We start from the raw sequence: 22,475 nt of genomic DNA, 5'->3' as shown, positions 1-22,475 counted from the left end.
AATAAAAAAAAAAAAAAAAAATTAGTGTGAAACCGTCTAAGTCAGACGTCTCGAACTTCAGGCCTATAGAATTCGGGGACGTCCGTTGGCATATTCACTATCATTCTCTAAATTTTTAAGATAACATATTTAGTATTGTTGGGAAAAAACCGTTGAAATCTTACACTGGTGTAATCGATAATTTTCAAAGTATCACATATGCACCCAAGAATCAATCAGCAAAATACAAACATTCATACTTACCGTTAATTATAAAAAAAGTATTGATTAAGGTTTAGTTTTATTGAATAATACTTCACCGCAAAATTTCAATAAGTTTGGTTAAAAACTCGCCGGAGTTGGAGGTGATGAAATTTTGGCATTTTAAAATGTGTTGTTAAAGAAATCCCTTTGAAATGGTGATATAAATTATCAATTTTATTATCATCCTATATACTATGTTAAACGGATTTTCATGAAAATAGTAAATAATTTACAAATTTTAAAAATCATAGAAAACTCAATTTCGAAGTTTTGGATTCGCTTGAAGCAATATGTCCAAAAAGAAAGTTTGCTTGTTTACAAAGCAGATGAAAACCAACGCGTAAGCGCGAAATCGATAATTTTTTGTTTCCTCGACGCGCGCAATTTTTAAAATTCTTATCCTTTGCATAAACGCAATCAAAAGAAAGATATTCACAAAAAATATAAAGTAACGAAAAAGTAATTTAAAAAAAGTTATCAGTTACCGGGAAAATATTAACTAAGTTACAGTTACTTCTTTTGAAAAGTAACGAAGTGTCTGAAAAAGTTACAAGTAACTTAAATTTGGAAGTAACTTCGTTACTTTTAACGAGTTACTACCCTACACTGATTAATAGGTCAGCCGTTTTTTTAGAAAGCATGGATACGAAAAATATATATATTTTTAAAAATGTCTTGACCTAGGCCTAACAAATGCCGCTACGAAGTATAGTTGGAGCTTTGCAAGAGTAGGTCACTCGAAATTTGACTGTAATAGTATGAGAAAAAGTATGTTTTTCGTTCCAAATTTGTTTACAATGTTTACAACAAAATTTAGGGTAACTCGAGGAAATCTTATCGAGATATTATCAGTAACAAAACTTTAAGATAAAAATAAGTTATTTTCGTTATGAAAACCAAAAGACAGTTTTTATCAAAATAAAATTGTTTCTTGGTAAATTTTTGCATTGCAATTAAATTTTGAAACTTATTTAACAATATATTTGAAGCTAAGTACTTTCATTCTTGCGCTTTTCACTCGATATTTGAAATACATTTCTAAATTTTTATCTATTTTCTAAGCTGCCTTCTAATAGCATTTTTGAAGGAAATAACAAAAATTAAAAATCCTATCTAAAAATAGGTGAAGCTATATATAATGTTATAAATTTTATTGTTGTTGTTGTTGTAATTTTCCACTTTTAGACCACTTTTTAATTATAGTCAGGTACATGTTTAATCAAATATAAATTTGTTTAAGCAATTATGTTTTTCAAACTTAATCTATTTTTGACTAGTTGAAAGTGGAAAGTGGACAAAAAGTAGAAAATTTCAGAAAGAGTCGTAACTCTCTAGCATTACTAATGGAGAAGATAGTTACAACCACTAATGTTTGTTGAATTACATTAATTTCATCTTTACTTTAAATGAATAGTGCTCAAAAAGTTAAATGTTTATCATCGTTGCTTAATTAATTTTTATTTGCTTAAGCTAATTCCATCTGTTTTCAAAAATGTTTTTTTTTAAATAAATATTATCACTGTTGGTCTAATAGAATATTTATCAATATTGGTTTATTAATTTTTAATTATCTAAACCAATTCCATTTGTTTCAAAAAAATATTTTTCCTAAAAATTCGTCAAACTGGCAGTTTATTAGTGTTAATAACATAATGACGAATTTTTAGAAATAAACCTTTTTTTAACAAATGGAATTTCTTTATATAATTAATAATTATTTAACAAATATTGATCAATATTCCACTAGACCAACAGTTATCATTTTTATTTTAAAAAATTAAAAATTTTCTAATAAAATTATTTAAACAAATGGAATTTGATTAAACAATTACAAATTAATTAAGTAATGTTGAAAAGCATTTCACTAAAAGAATGGTAATAGTTTTTAATAAAAAAGAATGGTTGAAACAAAAATTATTTAAAGAAATGGAATATATTTAAATAATTGGAAATTAATGAACCCATATCGTAAAAAGTTTCCGGTATAAAATGATCCAAAAACAACAACGAATTAAATATTATATATATATAATTGGCAACGTTTCGGACCTCATGTGGTCCCTTTTCAAGCCTGTCAAAAATAATAATAAAAAATAATAAATAAAAATTTCTAAGTTTCAACTCCCTTCTCCTGAATTTGTGAATTTTTAATAAAATTTAGAACAAAGTATTTTTTTCTTATGGGAAATACGTGTTGAACTTCTTAGGGCGTACAGAAACTCTTAATTTCAGACAAAAACGCATTCAATTTTTGGTGGATTCGAACAATTTTGGTTGTTTATATACCCGAAAAACCGAAAGAATAATTTTTGTTCCACCCAAAGATCCAGCGTGTGAGAAAGCATGAAAAGTAGGAAATGTACGAAAAATTTTTGTGCGCGGAAAAATGTACGGGATTTTATTTTTGAAACAAATTTTTTTATTTTTTTTTACATGGGGCAAACTGTAAACTTACTTTTTTTTAATAACCATACTTTCATTAAATTTTATACCAAAAAAGTAAGAAAGAGCTTAGGAATGTTGAAATAGTTCAGAGAGATAAAACACAAATTCATAATGAGAAAGCGACGTTTCGACAACAGAAAATAAAATTTAAAAATATATATATTTAAAAAATACGAATTTATGTTATGGTGTCGGGGAAATTTATTATTTTTATAGATTTTACAGTTTTCCGTAGATGCCAATTTTTTATTGCTTTGAGAGGCTAGAAAAGTTTTCCCATGATACATTTTTATACAATGCACCATAAAACCGTTTCTGATATGTTGAGGAATAGAACTTGGAATTCTTAGAAATTTCAGCTTATACAAATACTCGAAAAAAGTATAAAGAATGAAATTTTCAGTTTACGTATTTTGTTTAAGCTTCTTAACTGTTTTTTCATTATGTGAAAAACACATCTTATATCAAAATGTGTAAAAAAATTAGATTTGAAGTTGTAGGTTTGTTTTGAACAGTTAAAGTTTTAGCTAGAATTTCAAAATCCAGAAATTAAGAATCTTAGTACTCTCCAAGTACTTCTACAAGCGTTTTATTACATTTCGAGATATGGCCAAATTAACAAAAATTGCATGCATCACAAGGCGAATTTTTTAAATTGCATTTCTGAGTGCCTGGAATTGAATTATATTTGGGTCATTTATTTATTTTTTTAATTACAGTCAAAATTATTTGCGGCCATGTGAGCGATTTAGCTATCAATTTTTTCCTGCCTCTCACAAAAAATATCACTCTTCACATTCGTTAATTGGGTCATTAATTCCAGGAAATGCTAAATTTGCACTATTTGCTGAAAGAAATGGTAAACGTATAAATTGTTCAAAGAATCGCAAAGTATTTTAAGCAAAAAATATTACTCTTGAAATTCACGATGAACTTATAAAAAGTTAACAACAAGTACCATTTGTTTACATTTTTTCAAAAATAGAGATTTTTTCATTTAAAAACCCATGTTAATTTCAAAAGCTGAAAAGCACCGGTTAATTTTGACTAAATTGAAAAAAAACAGGGAATTTATTTTACGAAAAACTTCATACTTCTAGTATAGTTATACTATAATAAAAAATCGAATAATTCTAATCGTAAATAGTTTAATTTTAATTATTTATTGTTTGTAATAATACTTAGGGTTAAGAAATAAAATAATTTAAAAGTTCACTTCAATTTATGACTATTTATTTGAGTGTAGTTGTGATTTCAATTTTAGCTTAACTAATGGTAAAATTAATAGCTATTGTTTGAATTTAATTATTAGTTATAAAATTTAATCAGTTTTTTTTTCATTTCCATCGGCTGGTTTTCGAAATAAAATTACGCACGTGTTTTCGTGAGTGTGTATAAATTCAAGAATTGTTTTTTACGGAAATAATGTAAGACGAAACATGTTAAGTGTGTAAATTATTATTGTGTTTATCATTTTAAAGCAGCAAAACTTTTAAGTAGCATTTATATACAATTTAATATACAATACAACCCTTAATAAATTCATATACATTCAAACAGCAATTACATGTTCTCCACTATCGAATTAATAAATATTACATCTAATCGAATTAGCCATTTTTTTACTCATTTTCTGTTGCTCCTCTTTCTCTAATTGAATTAATCCAATTTCATTAGTAATATTAGTGCAATTATATTAAGTTAGATTGCGAAAGGCCTCATTAAAAATGCTTTGAAATTGTTTTTTTCGAATTTTCCTGCATTTTGCCCCCAAATTTATTTAAATTTTGTTAACTGAATTTATTGTACTTTGTGTCGTTTTTCCAAAATCTTTATTCATTTATTTTCAGGGTTATTTTTACGATTTGAATAAAAAATTTCATCCTATCAAAAAATAATTCATAACAAAATTGTACATTTGCTTTGGTTGAAACATTTTTCTTTATTATTTATGTCCATACCTTGTATTGCTTTCCAAAAATTGTATTTTTTTATTGTTAATGTTATATTTCAGATTAAAACAAAAAATTACGCGTTCTGTAAAAAAAATTAATAATATATTTTTAGTTCTTTTCTGTGTGGACATTTCATCCTCACATTTTTTTTCGTAGCTCGTATCGATTGTCCAAAAATTAATTTTTTTATTAATAACGTTATTTTTTACGATTGAGAAAAAAACAACGCGTCCGATTAAAAAGTGATTATCAAGAAATTTTTAGATGTGTTTTAGGTTCACAATTTTTGTTTATTAATTTTTTTTGTAGCTTGTGTAGTTTTTCCAACAATTTTATTTTAATTTTAATGTTATTTTTCACGATTAAAAGAAAAACTATTTACCCTATCAAAAAATTCTAATGAAAAATGTATAGCTCTTTTTTGGCGAAATAACTCTTGTCTACTTTTTTTTATAGCATGTGCAGGTTATTTGGAAATAGAGTATTTTATTTTTAATATTGTTTGTTACGAAAAAAATAAAAACTGGGCGTCCTATCAAAAAGAGAATAATCAAAAATTTGTGGTTCTTCCTTAGTGCACAATTTTTGTTGATTCATTTTTATTTGTGCCTTGTACAACTTAAGCGCAAAATGGATTTTTTTATGACTTTCTGTTCGATCAAAATTCGAATTTTCCATTTTAAAAAAAAATTAAAAAATTTGTTATGATTTTCTAGTAGCGCTTTCAAAAAGCAACGTTTTTCTTTTCTTGACTTTATTTCATATCGTGCGTTGCTTGCCTATGATAATTTTCTTACTTCAGATTTTTTAAAATGCTTATTGTTTCTAATATATAAAATGATACCTTACACTAATAATTAGAAGTCTTAGAATAATGCTAGAAAAGTGCAGTTTGAAAAAAATGTTCTAGTTTTTGTTTAATTCTTAATTAGAGTGATTTAAATATTAAAAAATGAATAGTTTGAACAATTTATTTTTATAGTCTATAATGTTTAGTTCCAATAATGCTATAAATCTGAAGTTTTTTCTAATTCTTTAAGATATTTGCCTACTTTTCACTTAGAGTAAGTTATTAATTAATGCGATTTAACAAAAATATTTATTAAAAAAATTATCATTTTTTATAACTATCTTATTTTTATTAATTCTAGATAGTTGCGGTTTCTTCTGTAATTGTTTTATATTTACTACCTTTATACTTAGTAAATTTATCAATAATAAAAGTGAGGAACATAGTTGTTTAAACAATTTATTATTGTTTACAACGATTTTGTCATAGATAAGTGCTAAAAATTTGTAGTATTTTCTGAACTTTTAAACTTTGTGTACTCTCTTCATTTAGTGAGTTACTAATTAATGAAAATTAACAAACATACAAGAGGCGAAAACAAAGAATGGAATAATTAGGAGATGGTGGGAGGACTAGGTCTGCAAAATAATTGTAAGAGTTTTGTTTTGAATTATGACAAGAAGCTTATTGCAAAGCGCAAAATAAAAAATTAATAATAAATTATAATTCTGGTGCTCTGTTACCACTTGTGGTAAATATTGTTTCTCACTTTCGTCTCTAGTAAGCAGACAATAAAGTCAGATATCAATTTTACAAATGAAAGTTTTATTTCAGAAAAATGGAAGAAAGTTACGTTTCAGAAAAAACCGGATGCTTCTAAGAGAATATTATTATAAATAAAGATAAATTATTTAGAGAGTTATTTTGTTTAAATTTTATTTAATAGCCTAGCTCTAATAGAAAAATCTCAAAATTCGGAAAAAGCTCGAGTTTTTAACTCTATTCTAAGCCGAAATTGCTAAAAATAATAATAAATTGTTTAAAAAAAATGATGTTTACATCGAATTATCAGTAAGAAGTACTAGTTTATGTGTTACGAACAAATAGTATTGAAGGAAACCGCGAAGAAATCAGAATTTGTACCAGAAACTCGCAAAACTTATTTTCTCACTCAAATGGTTTTCTTGGGACCCTATAAAACAGATTTATTTAGGTGATATTAAAAAGTAATTTTTTATCTACATTCTATAGTTAATTGTAAAGAGAAATGTTGAGGTATAGCTCGATTTACCGAATATTGACGATTCTGAATAAAATTTACAAAAATGTCTTCTTTTTTTCGTGGGAAATACGTGTTAAACTTCATGGGGCTTGTGGAATATCTAAATATCATTTTCTTCTCAAACGCATTTATTTGTTTGTTAATTTAAATAAACTTTAAGCAAAAAATTTTGGTGATTCCAAAACAAATTAAATTAATTTCACTAATATTACTGGTGGAATCGGAAGGATTCAATTAGAGAAAAGAAAGCCACTGTATAATTGGAAGAAAAAGACTAGTTCGATCAGATATATATTTATTAATTCGATAATGGACAACATATAATTGTCCTCTGAATTTAAATTAATTCATTAAAGATTGTATTGTATATAATTTACGAAATTTATAAAAACAGAGAAAGTCCAAAATAAAAAATTTCAATGCAAAAACGCGATTTTCTAACATTTTCAGCTTTATTGAAACAATTGCAATTTTTTTACTCCAAAGGGCAAGACACCCCTTCCCCTAAGTACCCATTTCCAGAAAAAGAAAACCTCTGATTTTTATTTTTTCGAAATTCGAATATTAACATTTGTCACCGGGTACTTCAAAATCCCGTTTAATTAACATAGGATAATTTTGAATTTTCGAAATATTGAACTCATGTTTCAGGGTTTCCTCGAAACGTGCCAAGTTTTTTCAAGATTTAAAAGGAGTGTATGCGAAATGAAACCATACTAATAACTTTTATTTTCAACCCACCCCCACCATCCCCTACATTTTTACGTATTATTGTTACTTTTTAGAAATTTCCGTCGTCTTTTTCATACAAATAATAACTAATGGACAATTTGAATATTTACCATGACTTTTTAAACAATTTTCAATTGTTTTAACAAATGTTAATTATTTAAATAATTATTTACTCCCCAAAAAAATAAAAAATAATCGTATTTTCTAAATGAAATGCAATATTGGGTCATTTTTTCGAGTAGTACATTTTTCTAAAAACATTATGTAATTATTTAAACGATTAATTAATGTTTACTTTAAAATTTTCGTAAAATTGAGCTAGAGATTTCCATTTTTTTAAAGTTGATATCCTATGGTACTTTTTGTTAAATAATCACATAATTTTCATATATTTCTACTAATGTTTAACATATTCCTATTTGTTTAAACAATTTTTATCTGCTTAAGCAGTTATTTTTCGAGAACTAAAGAAATAAAATAAAATAGAAGACGTACGACTGATTAGTATTTTAAAAGTATTTTCGAAAAAGTAATTATGTAAACAAATTACAATTGTTTAAACAATTAAAAAGTGGTAAATTTATTCTTTCTATACACTATAAAGACAGAAACATAATTGTATGAGTTTTATTTTATTTCATTTTGTTAGTTATCGAATAAAACTGCGTGAACAAATAAATATTGATAGAAAAAAAATGTATTGAACATGAAAAGAAATGTATCAAAATTATGTGATTATTCAACCAAAAGTAGCATAGGATACCAATGTAAAAAAAGTGGATGTCTCTGGTTTAATTTTTAGAAATGTTAAAAATAAGCAATAATTAATTGTTTAAATAATTACATAATGTTCTTAGAAAAATTTTCTACTCGAAGCAATGACAAAATATTGCACTTCAATCAATTTACATTTGTTTAAACTATAATAACTATAATATATAAATTGTCGATCAGTTATTATTTGCATGAAAAAGACAACGGAAATTGCTAAAAAGTAACAATAATACGTAAAAATTTAGTATTTTACTTTTTGAGTCATATTAGGGGCGCTGCAGGGAGGGTGGGGGGTGGGTCGAAAATGAAAGTTATTACTATGCTTTTATTTCGCAGCCACTCCTCTTAAATTTCTAAAAAACCTGGCACGTTTCGATGAAACCTTGGAACTTGAGTTTAATTTTTCGAAAATTCAAAATATTCCTTTGTTAATGAAATGGGATTTTGAAGTGCCCGGTGGCTCGTGTTAATATTCCAATTTCAAAAGAAAAAAAAAATACGGACTTTATTTCTCCGGAAATGAAAACTTGGGGGGGGGGGGCGGGGTGTCTTGCCCTGTGGCTCGAAAAGCGTTTTTTGGGCCACCCAAATACGCACTCACGAAAACAAGTGAGTAATTTTATATCGAAAACCCTTTGATGGACTTGCAAAAGTAAACTGTTTAAATTTAAAAAGTAATGATTAAATTTAAGCACTAGCTATTCATCTTGCCATTAGTTGAAATAAAATTGAAATCACACCTATAACTAAATAAATAATCATAAATTGAAGTGCTCTTTTAAGTTATTTTTTTTAGCACTCAGTATTGTTACAAACAATAAATGATGACAGTTAAACTACTTATTATACTTATTAGAATTATACAATATTCTTTCATAATGATTCTTGAATACCTGTTTCTACGATTAAAAATAAAATAACTTATAATACTTCAATTTAATATTCTATGTACGAATTTGTAAATACTTAGAGTTCTCGAAATTTCGAAATTATATATTGTATCTTCATTGTTATAATTTCGAGATTAAACTTTTACAGTCTCAAAATTTAAAATACCGTTACGAAATACTATATGAGTAACGGTGGTTCTAAAAAATTGATTTTCAATTTTTTGTGACCCTCCACCCCCGCTTTATTAGTCCGTTTTCAAAAAAGAAATTTCCTATTTCTTCAATTTGGTCAAAATTAACCCATGCTTCCGGGATTTAAAAATTAAAATCGGGTTTTAAATGATAAAATCTCGCTTTTTGAAAAAATGTAAGCAACACTTACTTGTTAATAACTTTTTATAATTGCGTAAAATATAATTTTTATTAGTTAATGGTGAATTTCAAAAGTAATATTTTTTCTTTAAAATATTTCGCATTTTTTGAAACGATTTCAAATTTTAAAATCGTTTTCCACCAAACTGTAAGACGGTTTGCAATTATTTAAACAATTATAATCGATTCTTTTTTTTTCGTAGAATAGATGGAGAAAAATTTAATTGTTTTCGGATCTCTCACAATATGCCGCTTGATTATCAGTATTAAAAAGAATGTTTGTAACGACTCTGGGGACTCAAAAATGCAATTTTCAACAAATATTTTTGTGATTCGTGTATTTGTTTCTTTCCTTCATACTTCAAAAATTAACCAAATTTGTGTAGAAATAGCTAGATTATTTCGATACGAATAGTCAAAATTTAGACGTAAATTTTCTCTGGTTTGTAAGGACCTAAATTTTTAATTATACTTTTTTGATATATTTTGATTTAATATGTAAAAATAGGTATGCTTAAAATTTTATACTTCATACTTTTTCGATTATTTTTATAAATTAAAATTCGAAAGAATTCCAAAGATTTTTCAAAATTAGCTAGAAAACAATAATTAAAAAAAAACTGAAAATAAAATATTAAACATTGACTTTCTTTTTTGCAATAGAAAACTCTGAGACATCCAAAATATATTTGTAAGCCGAGTTGGAAAAATTAAATATTTTGTTTAAATTCACAAATCTCTGTATCATAAACATTTTTTACATTCACCTTTTCCCAATTTCCCGAAGAAATAAAAAATTAAAATCAATGGAAAAACGACGAAAGCTATGAAAATAATGCATTTCTCCGACATAATTAAATAAACTTCGTATTTTTTAAATACATTCTTCATTTTTATTTTTAGTTCCTGTTGAAAAAACGTCGCTTTCTCGTAATGAAGTTTATTCTTTATCTCTCTGAATTTTTTCCTCACTCCCAAGCCATTTTGTACTTTTTGTTAGAAAATGTAGTGAAATATAGTTATTAAAAAAATTCCATCCTGCTCCTTGTGAAAGACATAAAAAAATTTCCACTTCAGAAATAATTTCCGTACATTTCCTGTATAAAGAAAGTTCTCGTCCATTTTCCGCTTTCCATGCTTTCATGCAGATCACCCCCAAAATCTTTCAAAACCAAAAAAAAACTTAATGAGTTTTTTTCTGAAATTTAGAGGTTTTGCAAGCTCTAGAAAGCTTAACACGAATTTCCCATAAGAAAAAAATATTCTGTGTAAATTTTTTTCAGAGTTCCAAATATGAGGCGAATCAAGTTAAAACATGAATTTTTGTTTAAATTGGCCAAAGAATACAAATAAATGAGTTTTTGGCGCTAATTATGATTTCTTTGCGGTTAAAAAAATATATAAATTGTTCTATCAAATCAAATTCTACTTTCTACTGTGAATCAGATATTTACAAGATTTTTAAAATAATTTGTTATAGTTTTTCAGAAATTTTCTCTTAGAATAGAGTTAGAAAGTCGTGTTTTTTCCAAATTAAACAAAAATTACAATTTTTTAAGTAAGATTAAGACAATAGTCATTTAAATTTTATAGAAATGTTTGTTTAAACAATTTGTTGTTACTTATAATATTCTATTAGAATGACGCAAGACAGTTACAAATTTAAATAAAATTTAACTTTTGTTTCACTTTTTAATTATAGTGAGGTAACAATTAATCCAAGTTTACAAAGATAATTGTTTAAACAATTGACTATTATTTTTAATAGTATTCTCTTTGAATCATGCTAAAACGTCGTGTTTTTTTCTGAAATTTTCCAATTCTTGTCAAATTTTGACTTAAAACGAGGTAATAATTAATGCCATTTGAATGAACCCAATTATTCAAACAAATTATTATTGTTTATAACCATCTTCTCAAATAATAATGCTAGATAGTCGTGGTGTTTTCTGAAACTTTTTTCCACTCGAAAAACTCAATTTGGTTATTATAGGGTTTTTTTTCGAAAACAGAATGAAACAGAATTATGTCGGTGTTTAATCAAAAGTAATTATTCATTTGTATTCTATAGCTAAATGTAAAGAGACATTTAAAACAAAAGTGCAATTTTTGTCGTGAATTCGAATAAATTTGGAGGCAATATGCAAAAAAAATTGAAAAAAAATAAAAAGCATTTTTGGACTACTATACTGGACACACTCTTTAAATAAATAAAAAACAGTTTAAATAAGGCATCTCGAAATCTAAGTTAAGAAAATTTTACTATTGATATTGACGAAATTGGATTAATTTAATTCGAGAAAAAAGAACCACGGAAAATGATCAGAAAATAACGTATTCAATAAGACAAAATAGTTATAAATTCGATATTGTAGAATATCTAATTGCTCTGTGAATAAAGATGATTTTATCAAGGGTTGTATTGTATATTAATTACAGAAATTTATAAAAAAAATAAAAAATAAAAAAATCGGATATAAAAACACGATTTTCTAGCACTTTCAGCTTTATTGAAACAATGATAATCAAATATTGTGACCCTTCGTAAGTAGGCTACGCCGTCTCGAGAATGATAACACACTTACAAGTTTTGCTGCTTAAAAATGAAAAAAACAATGATTATCTACACACCTGACTTATTTGACCTTAAACTATTTTCGTAAAAAAAACTTGAATTTACACGCACTCAAGAAAACATGTGCTCCACTTTAGATCGAAACAATTCTTATGACGAAAAAAAATAAGCTTTTGAAATGACCCAAACATGATTTGGACCCAGAAACTCAAAATTTTTATTTCCAGAAATGTCCATGTGATGCGAATAATTTTTTATCTGTTTACCATTATAAAATCTGCACAACTTTCATCTTGTGGACACAACTTCTATATTTGAATGTTAATAATTTTAAGTACCATCAGAATCAGAAAGATAAATTATTTATTAAATGTCTTTATTTAAACCTGCTGTTGATTTCAGATTTATATAAAACTTATATATGCTGAAAATATAAATATAAACATAATGTTTATAAACGAATCCAATTGCAGCCGCTCTAATCCTGGAATTTCTTTGTAAAACTAATTTTACAATAACAGCCATACAATCTTTTATTCGTGAATGTAAGTTTTTTTTGTAGTCTTAAGAAAGAATTTCAGCTTTTACAAAGTCCCATAAAATTTTTAAAAACTTTTTTCGATGGAGTTTTTTGTTTTTAATTTATTTACCAAACCCAGGAAGAAATATTATATATAGTTTATATATGGTGTAAATTATTATGTATAATATTCATTTGTTTTATGCATTTTTTGCATAAAGTGAATGAATATTATATATAATACTTCACACTATATATTAAAGATACATAATTTTTCCGCCTGGGAAATCTCTGTTCAAAAGTCGAAAATTTTCAATATTACGCCCAACGACGCGAGATATGCAAAAAGGGTTAAAGGTGACTTATACCTTTAAAAATAGCTACAAATTTAGCTTGTCCCATTTTTGGGTAGAACTCGAAGTTTTTGTTTCATTCTGCAAAAGTGTCATTTGAGGCTGTTTAAAAAATGAATAAAAATTTAAGAAAGTATCTCAAAAATCGAGCGTCGAGCGCAGGTGTCACGATGAGAATGCCAACTTCAATACCTAAATAGCAAAGAATAAATATTTGTGGCCTACTCTTTAGAAACGCACCGAATAACAATTTTTTAAATAACAATAATTAAAAAAAAGGAAGCACTTTCCCAGAACACTAAATTTTGTGCTAAATATTGTAAACAAGTTTAAAAAACAAAACATACTTTTACATATACTATTACATTCAAATTTTAAGAGACCTACTTTAGCATAGATTCCGCTAATTCGTAGCTTCATTTCTTATATCTAGGTCAAGACAAATTTTTTGTAAACACAAATATTTTTCGTACACATGTTTTCTAAAAATGCGGTTGAGCTCTTAATATTTGCGTTTTCCGGGTTTTGAAGGATAACGTGTAAAAAATCTCATATATAAATGGACTGATATCAGAAAATCAAAATACAGTGCAAAAAAAGTAGGAACATTGACTTTTGAATTAGAAGTCTTGCTTTTTGATTTTTCTTGTGTATTTTTAAATGCGTCCATGATGGAGTTCTTACTCCTCGTCGTGATAGCAGTTTCTATCGGTAAGTTAAAAATTAAATTATTTAACATGATTCAACAATTTTTGTGTGATATCTATTACAAATAATTGGAACATTTTATTCGTATTTACTCATTCAGAATTTAGAAGTCTCCTCTCAGAAACCAATAATTTTTCTGTCTTTGTAAATTACACAGTTTAAAAGAATTTTATGACCAAAATAATTTTATAATAAATAAAAATAAACTGATCATCTATAGATAAAAGAGGACAAGGTTAATATATCGCAAAGATTGTTTCGTCGTCAGCGCTTACAAAAATGTAATTTTAATTTTCACGTTTCACGAAATTGTTTCTTCTTCAATTTCAGACATGATTTTATGTACATTAAACCAGCTATGGATTCGCAATCTCGGGTGTTTTCACTTTTTTAAAATTATTTACAATTTCATGCTGCTCACTTGATGAGCACTTTGGTGGTCCTTATTTTTAACTTCTCGAATTTCTCCGCCCCCCAACCCCGCTTCGTTCGAAAGCCCCAAAAAAATCTCCAAATTTGAGCAAGAAAGTCAGATTTTTGTAAATCTAATATTTAAACGCGATAAATAGGTTACAAATAATTCCGTGTTCCAGTGCATTGTTCAGAATTCGTCAGAAAATAATAATTAATTATAATTTTTGAGGTTGAAAAATTGTAAGCCATTCTTATGGGTCCCAAAAAAACCAAAAGTGACAAATTTGAATTTTACGTCAGCCTTGTGCTGACGCTTTTTAAAAGTCTTCTACAATAAATAAGCTTTATTTGGTAATTTAAGAATTCTCCAGTTATTTGTTAAATAATATTGAATTTTGTAAACAATTTTAATTTGTTCAAACATTTAATTAAACATTTATATACTTGAAGAAATACGTATTATTTAAAGAATTAAATATTATTTAAACAACTTATTTTATTGTTATCATTGATTAAATAACTTATGAAGTCTGGAAAATACGTTTATTTCGCGAGTTAACTGAAAAAAATATTTAAACAAATTAAAATTGTTAAAGAAATTCCATATTATTAAAAAAATGACTGGTTATTCTTAAATTGCCAAATAATGATTATTTATTGTAAAAAACTGTTGAAAAGCATACATAAACCGCAATATTACGTAAAATTCAAAATTGTCACTGTTGGGAACCCATAAGAGTCGCTCAAGATTATTCAACCTTCAAAATTATGATTGATTCTTAGTCTCCTACGAATTCTGAGCAATTTACTGAAACACGAAATTATTTGTAACAAAAATATATTCAAACAAATTCCATTTGTTTAAGAAAAACTGAAAATTAATGAATTATTGTTAATTAATATTTCACTAGATTAATATTTATAATTCCGTTACATTTTTCAAAATCCTAAAAAATTATTCCCAAGAGTAAAAAAAGTGATTTTTTCCCATGCATTTTACATGTGAAAGTTCTTTCGGATTTCGAATGAAATGGGAGGATCGTTGCCCTCTAGCATGAGAAATAATTTACCATGCATTTTTCGAACAATCTAATGATATAAAAAATTTTGAAGGTCTCTCAGAAGCTGAAGGAATTGCGAAATACGAGGGACCCTTCGCATATATGGTAAAAGAAAAATTTGGTTTAACTCTGTTAGAATTGAAGGATAGATGTGACGCCAAAGACAAATCTTTGTGGAAAGAAGTGTCAGAAGCTCGGAAACTTAATGAAGAACTCGGAGAAGGTTTAGTAACTGATATAGCGAATAGAGCAGCAAAACATCCTAATCCCACTGCCGAGGTATACGAAGATCTCATTGAAGATCGCTGTCTCACAAATACTGTTATCGTAAATGTAAAACATTTCAACACCTACAAAATCTTACAATGCTTGAGCCACAATGAATTTCCGGATGAATCTCAAAATCAAGAAATGTTGATAAAGTCTATTTCTAGAACTTGTGCCGAAGTTAAGCTACTGTAAGTTTATTTAGTAATTTATATGAATTCTATATTATTAGATCGTGTTACAGTTTTTTAATTTATATTTTACATGAAATATAATTATTTTGAATTAAATATTGGTTTATTTTCAGAGCTATGGAAAGAAATGGACGGGAATCTTAGTAAAATGAGTGGCAACAGTAGGAAAGGAAAATATACATTACGATTTTTGATAAATTATTATTATTTTTTAAACTATTTTTCTTGAATTATAACGATTTTTCATTGTAACCAAACTATGTATAACATTGAATAAACAGTTTTTACTGCCAGCAGTCTAAAATGTTACAACTTTATATTGTTAAGTCACCCTACGATTACAGTTGAACATTGCAATTTGCTTGCATTCACATAACGATGTTCTCCGTTTCTGACTCTTAATCTTCTAAAAATGACGTAAATAAATAATGGAAACATTAAGTCAAACAATTGAATAAGTTAATAATTAATAAGAGTTAACAAATATAATTATTTAAACAAATTATTAATGTTTATAACTACCTTTTTCTTTATTAATGCTATATAGTTCAGTTTTCTTCTGAAATTGTAACTTATTACCCACTTTTTAATTAGAAAACTAATGAATACTAAAAGTTAACTAACAAAATTGTTTAAACAATTCATTATTATTTATAACAATATTCTTTTAGATGCATGTTTAAAAGTTGGGGTTTTTAACTATTACTCTTCTTGTCCACTCTTATTCAGTGAGGTAATAATTATTGCAAATTAACAAACATGCTTATTTAAACAATCTATTATTCTTTATAGCTATCTTCTCTAAGTGTAGTGCTAGAAAGCTGCTTTTTCTGAAATCTTTAGTTTGGCTTTCACTTCTTAGTTATGAAAAAATAATAAGTGAACCTGAACAAGAATCCTTTGTTAAATAGTATTTTATTTTTTTAAGTGAATCATTTTGGCTTTTTTCCCATTATTTAAAAAAATTAATTCAAAGAAAAAAGCTATTTTGCACAGGAAGCTTAGAAAAAGAATCAAACAATTAGGAGTCGGTGGCAGAACTAGTTCTGTAAATGGCTTGCAAGAATTTTGTTTTGAATTACAACAAAAATTGCAGGTAAAGTTATTGCAGGAAATTTGTTTCGGTACTGTGTTATCACTTGTAGTAAATATTATTTTTGATTTTAGACTCTAATAAGAAGGGGATCTAGTCAGATATGGATTGTGCAAACATATGTTTTATTTCAGAAAAATTATTTTCGCAAAAACGAAAAAGATTGTTCAAAAAATTATTCAGTCTTATTTTTATTTATTATCTATTCATAGCTAAAGAGCCAAATTAAAATTACACATTTCAGAAAAAACCGCAACTATCTAGCATTAATATAGAAGAAGATAGTTTAAACAATGATAAATAATTTAAACAATTATGTTTGTCAGCTTTTATTAATTAATTCTTCACTCTAAGAGAAAATTATTATAAATAATGATAAACTATTCAAAAAATTATTTTTATAAGTTTGTTTGATAGCCTACATCTAACAGAAAAGTTTAAAAATTTGGTAAAACCCGTTCAGAAATTTCGATCGAGCCCCGATCGTGGCCAGACCGGGCCGTATTGGACCCAGATCGGGAATTCTAATCGGGACCAGATCGCGGATGAAACACATGCCCAGACCGGGGCCAGGTGAAAATTCCCGATCAGCCTCATTATAATCCATTTATGAATTTCGCTAATGAAGATTTCACTTAATTTAACGTAAAGAACGGATTTCAGAAAGAAAATTTAATTAAACTTTTAAGAAACGTAAGATTATTGTAGATGGTATAAGTTGCTAGGAAAAGGTTTGTTTTTGATCAAAAAAATTGTAAACAATTTTGTCTATAAAACTTCGTAGCAAATTAGACAAAATATACGATCCTAATAAATTATAGTTTAATTTTTTTGACAAATGATACATAAAACTTGACATTTTTACTAATTTATTCCAAAATTCGTGTTATGAAAAGGTTTCCTTAGTGTAGTTTTATAATGGATTTATTATTAATACAGAATGACAAATTCAGTTGCACATTCGATTGTGTCACATATTCTATTCTCAAAATCTAAAAAATAATAAAATCTTGCGCATACTACAGTCCATTTTTGGCAACAGATTTTATAATTCTAAATCTAAATTCAATTGAAAAACCTTTCGCTTTTTGATAATAATAATTGAAAACAAAATAACTTGATAAATTTCGTCTTATGATAATATTTGACTCATATAATTGTAAATATACTACTTTTTCTTCAAATTTTAATTTAAGGTTAGATTTCAATGATCTGGAGAGAGTAATTACTTACTAACATTTTCCTCGCGCAGGTTTCGAGGTGTACTGGCTATAGTGCTCGGAGCCTCTGGACACGTGGCTTACTCGCTTTAGGATTTTCAATAATTAATAGAATATTCTAAACGAGTAATATTCGAATTTCACTACACTATCAGAAAACAATAAACCGCACTAGTTCCGCGAGCTCATGGAGATGGCATATCCGTAGGAAATAGAGCTTGTCTGGTCGGGACCAAGTATGGCCCGCAGAGCTTTACCGATCAGGGCCATATCGGGAAATCCAATCGGGACCAGATCGGTATTAAGTTTAATATCGGGCGATTTCTGCAAGGGAACCTCGAATTTTTAAGTTTTTTTTATGTCAAAATTGCTAAATAATAATAAATTTATATTCAAACCGCAAAACCCAACTTTTCACTCATGGGGTTTATTTGGGACATCTACAAAATATTTATTAAAATTTAAAATGGAAAAACAAAAATAATTTACGCACTCAATCTATTTCACCTAATATTTCGTTCAGTAAAAAACAATCCTTGAATTTATACGCCTAACGAAAACAAGTGAGCCATTTTATATCGAAAGCAAGCTGATGACAATGAAAAAAAACTGTTTAAATTTTATAATTAACAATTGAATTTAAGCAATGGGTATTCCTTTTACCATCAGTTGAACTAAAATTGAAATCATATCTATACGCAAATAAAGAGTCCTGAATTAAAGTAAACTTTTAATTCATTTTATTATTTTAACACTCAGTATTGTCATAAATAATATATAATAAACATTAAACTACTTATTATAATTATTAGTATAAGAAAACATTTTTGCATAATAATTCTTTTAATTCTGTGTGTACGATTAAAAATAAAATGGCTTGCAATATACTTCTAATATTCTATGCACGAATTTTTTTGTATTTAGAGTTCTTTCAAATAAACTAAGGATAACAAGAATTCTTTCGCTTCTTTTTTTGCTTTTTAATATTTCAAAATTATATATTGGACTTGCATTATTATAATTTCGATATTAAAACTTTACAGTAACAACAGTTAAAATATCAGTATTGCTATAAGAGTTACGGTGGTTCAAAAATTCGACTTTCAATTGTTGGTGATCGAAATTTTCTATTTTTTCAATTTGGTCAAAATGTACACGTGATTTCGGGCTTTTAAAATTAACACATGTTTTTAAATAAAAATCTCGATTTTTTAAAAATGTGAACAAGTCGTACTTGTTACTAACTTTTTATCAATTAAACTTAATAATTTCTTAAGGAATGCTCAAGCACTTACTTCCACCTGATAACTTTTTATTTAGAACCCCTCCTGAAACCTCTTGTGTTGTGTCCGTAAAATGACACCAAAAATCCAAAATGGCAATTTAATGTCAAATTCAAGCTGAACATGGTATTTTTTTATTTTGTCAATATTAAGGATTTTCATTCGATGTGTGAGAAGTTTTCAATTAATTTTAAACTAATTTTAAACTGCGTCAAATGCTATTTTTTGCCAGTAAATCGTGAATTTCAAAAGTAATATTTTTGGTTTAAAATATTTTGCAAGTATTTTAACAATTTACAATTTTTTTATTTTTGTTCACCAAACCAATTAATATCAACTATTTAAAAACATAAACAAATTTCGGAAATAAAATATGAAATCTATAAAAACAAATTCATTTGAAGTCCTGGTACGAACAATTTAAGACATACTCAGCACATAATTTTGCCTGGAATTTAAAAAAATGTTTGGAAAGTCTGAAATATTATTTGACTACAGGCACTCAAAAATGCAATTTTAAAGAATTCCCTTATGATGTGTGTATTTTTTCTGTTTATCATATCTCTAAAAGTAACCAAATTCTTGCAGGAATAGCCGGATTCTTTCAGTATGAATATTCTAAATTTAGACGAAAGTTTGCTTTGGACCTACATAAAAAATCTTGCATTTTTAAAAGAATTTCCCACACAAAAAAACTTTCTTACATTTTCCGCTTTCTACGCTTTCCCACACGCTGGGCGATTAGGTGAAAAAAATTTTGTATCTTGACATTTAGAGGTTCTGCAAGCCCTATGGAGTTTAACACGAATTTCTAGTTGAAATTTGAAGTTTCTATTTAAAATTATCTAAAGAATACAAATGGATGAATATTTTCTAAATATTACCTACATAAGTCTATTTTATAGGGTAAAAAATCCATTAGTGAAAAATTAGGTTTCGGTATTTTCTGGCGCTAATTAAGATTTGCTTGCGTTTTTTGTTAAATAAAAGTAATTCTATTACATTAAATTCTACTTTGTACTGATAATCAGATATTTACGTGCATTTTTTAACCAATTTATTGTTGTTTTTAGCAATTTTCTCTTGGAATAGAGGACGAAAGTCGCATTTTTTCTGAAGTTTGGAACTTGTTTTCAATTTTTTAACAAGATAAAGGAAATAGTCATTTACATTTTACAGAAATATTTCTTTAAACAATTTTTGATTATTTATAATATCCTCTTAGAATAATGACAGGCAGTCACCTATTTTTCTAAAATTTTGCACTTCTGGTTCACTTTTTAATCACAGTGAGGCGACAATGATTTCAAGTTTACAAATATAATTGTTTCAACAATTTATTACTTTTAATGGTATTCTTTCTGAATTATGCTAGAAACTTGTGTTTTAAAAAATTTAATTTTCCTCTTTTTTCAAGTTTTGACTTGAAAAAAGGTAATAATTAATGCAATTTAAATGAATCCAATTATTAAACAAATTATTATGGTTTATAAGCATTTTCTCCTATAATAATGCAAGATACCTTTGGTTTTTTCTTAAACCTCAAACTTTTTGTCCACTTTTTATTTAGCGAGATAATAATTATTGACTTCCAACAAATATAATTCTTGAAATAAAGAAAATTCTCAGTAATTACTCCAAGAAAAATTCACATTTATTATGAACCAGGTGGAAAATTTAACAAATATTGCAAATATCTATTTTATCTTAGAAAGAAATATTGACAAAAAAAAAAGATTGTTGAAAAAATAATTCTCCTTTTTATTTATTTATTATTTGTTCAAAGATAAAAAACTAGAGCAAAGTATACATAAATTGTTTGAATAATTTGGCTTGTAAACTCGCATTAATTATTATTTTATTTAGTGAAAAGCTTACAAAATTTTAAAGATTTCAGAAAAAGCCGCAAGTATCTGGCGAAACTGTAGGAGAAGATTGTTCAATTTTTACATTTTTTTAAGTGAATAGTGACTAAAAAGTTGAATAATACAGAAGAAACTGCAAATTTCTGGAATTATTATAAGAAAATATTATTAGAAATAATAATTATTTGTTCAAACAATTATTTTGGTTATATTTAATAAATACCCTCACTCTAGCTGAAAAGTTGAAAATAAGTCCTCCCCACTCACTTAGTCTACAAATTTGAACATATCCATGTATTTTTTGTTAGTTATTGCTAGTAGAATCAGTCACGGTTTCCAAGAACTTAATTTTGAAAATTCCTTGATTTTTCTTTGACAAATTTTTCATTTTCCTTCATGATTAATATTTAAATACAAGAATTTTAATCTGATAATACTTTTTAACATAGAATGTTTTATAAATGAAATAAAACAGTGTTTCAAATTCAAATTAAAAATGTTCCAATTCATTCATTTATTTTAGAGAAAAAAATGTTTTTTCTATTATAAAAGATGGATTTTAAACAAAATACTTAAATTTTTAACGAAATAATTACATTTTTAACACAATAGTTGAATTTTCAACCTAAAAATATATATTTTACTCAACAAAAATGATATTTCAAATTATCAATTTTTTTCAACCATAATAGAGAATTTTCAACCAAAAAAGATCAATAAAAAAAAAATTTAGAAAACTTAAATTTTCAGTTAAAAAATAATTTTAAACCAATAAAAGCTTTTCCACTAAACAGTTAAATTTTTTATGAAAGACATACGTTTTTAATAAAAAAAAATCAGTCTTGACAATATAGTTTAACTTGTACGCAGGTATTTGATTTTTAAAATTAAAAATATTATTTTTCAACCAAATAGTTAAGCGTTTAACCAAAGAGATAAATTTTCAACTAAAAACATAAATCTTAAAAAAAAAGAGTTTTTAACTAAGTAATTGAACTAAATTTTTCCAAACAAAATAGTTGAATACACAAGCAAAAAAAAGAAGAATCTTTAAACAATAAGATTATTACACTATTAAGCCATTTCCCTTTCGGGGTAGGCGTGACTCACTCGGCAGGGGAAAGGAGTAGTGCGTGGAAGGTATAGAGATTTTTTAGATTGATCCAGAATTCTCGTGCTATTTAAGTAAATAACACGTTCGTTCCGCAACACTGCTCTGACCCAGGTTGCTGATCAATCTCTCTAGCAATCACCCCAAGCGAAGAACCTCACGAAATCGTTATGTAAGGTTCCCCACTTGGGTCCATTAATAGCCAAGGTCTCTGTTTCAGGCGTCATTCACTCTACTGACACTCTTTTTATTAACTATTTTCCGCCATACTTTCCTGTCCTGGCATAATTCTCTAGCTTCTTTTATGTCCATGCATTTTTTCATGCAG

At 26.6% G+C, this 22,475-nt stretch overlaps 2 protein-coding genes across 2 annotated transcripts in view; one reads left to right on the top strand and one right to left on the bottom strand.

Annotated features, from left to right (window-relative positions):
* Positions 1 to 22,475, bottom strand: part of LOC117178799 — a 51,505-nt gene that overhangs the window by 21,925 nt on the left and 7,105 nt on the right. The window lies entirely within an intron of this gene.
* LOC117178509 lies at positions 13,603 to 15,740 on the top strand. Its single transcript, XM_033369936.1, has 3 exons — positions 13,603 to 13,642; positions 15,167 to 15,572; positions 15,689 to 15,740. The coding sequence occupies exons 1-3, from the start codon at positions 13,603 to 13,605 to the stop codon at positions 15,717 to 15,719; spliced, it is 477 nt and encodes a 158-aa protein (XP_033225827.1). The 3' UTR covers positions 15,720 to 15,740.

Source organism: Belonocnema kinseyi, chromosome 8 (assembly GCF_010883055.1).
Source record: "Belonocnema kinseyi isolate 2016_QV_RU_SX_M_011 chromosome 8, B_treatae_v1, whole genome shotgun sequence".
Lineage (NCBI taxonomy): Eukaryota > Metazoa > Arthropoda > Insecta > Hymenoptera > Cynipidae > Belonocnema > Belonocnema kinseyi.
The sequence above is the reverse complement of the archived record's forward strand: the minus strand, read 5'-3'. Positions and strand labels throughout refer to the sequence as shown.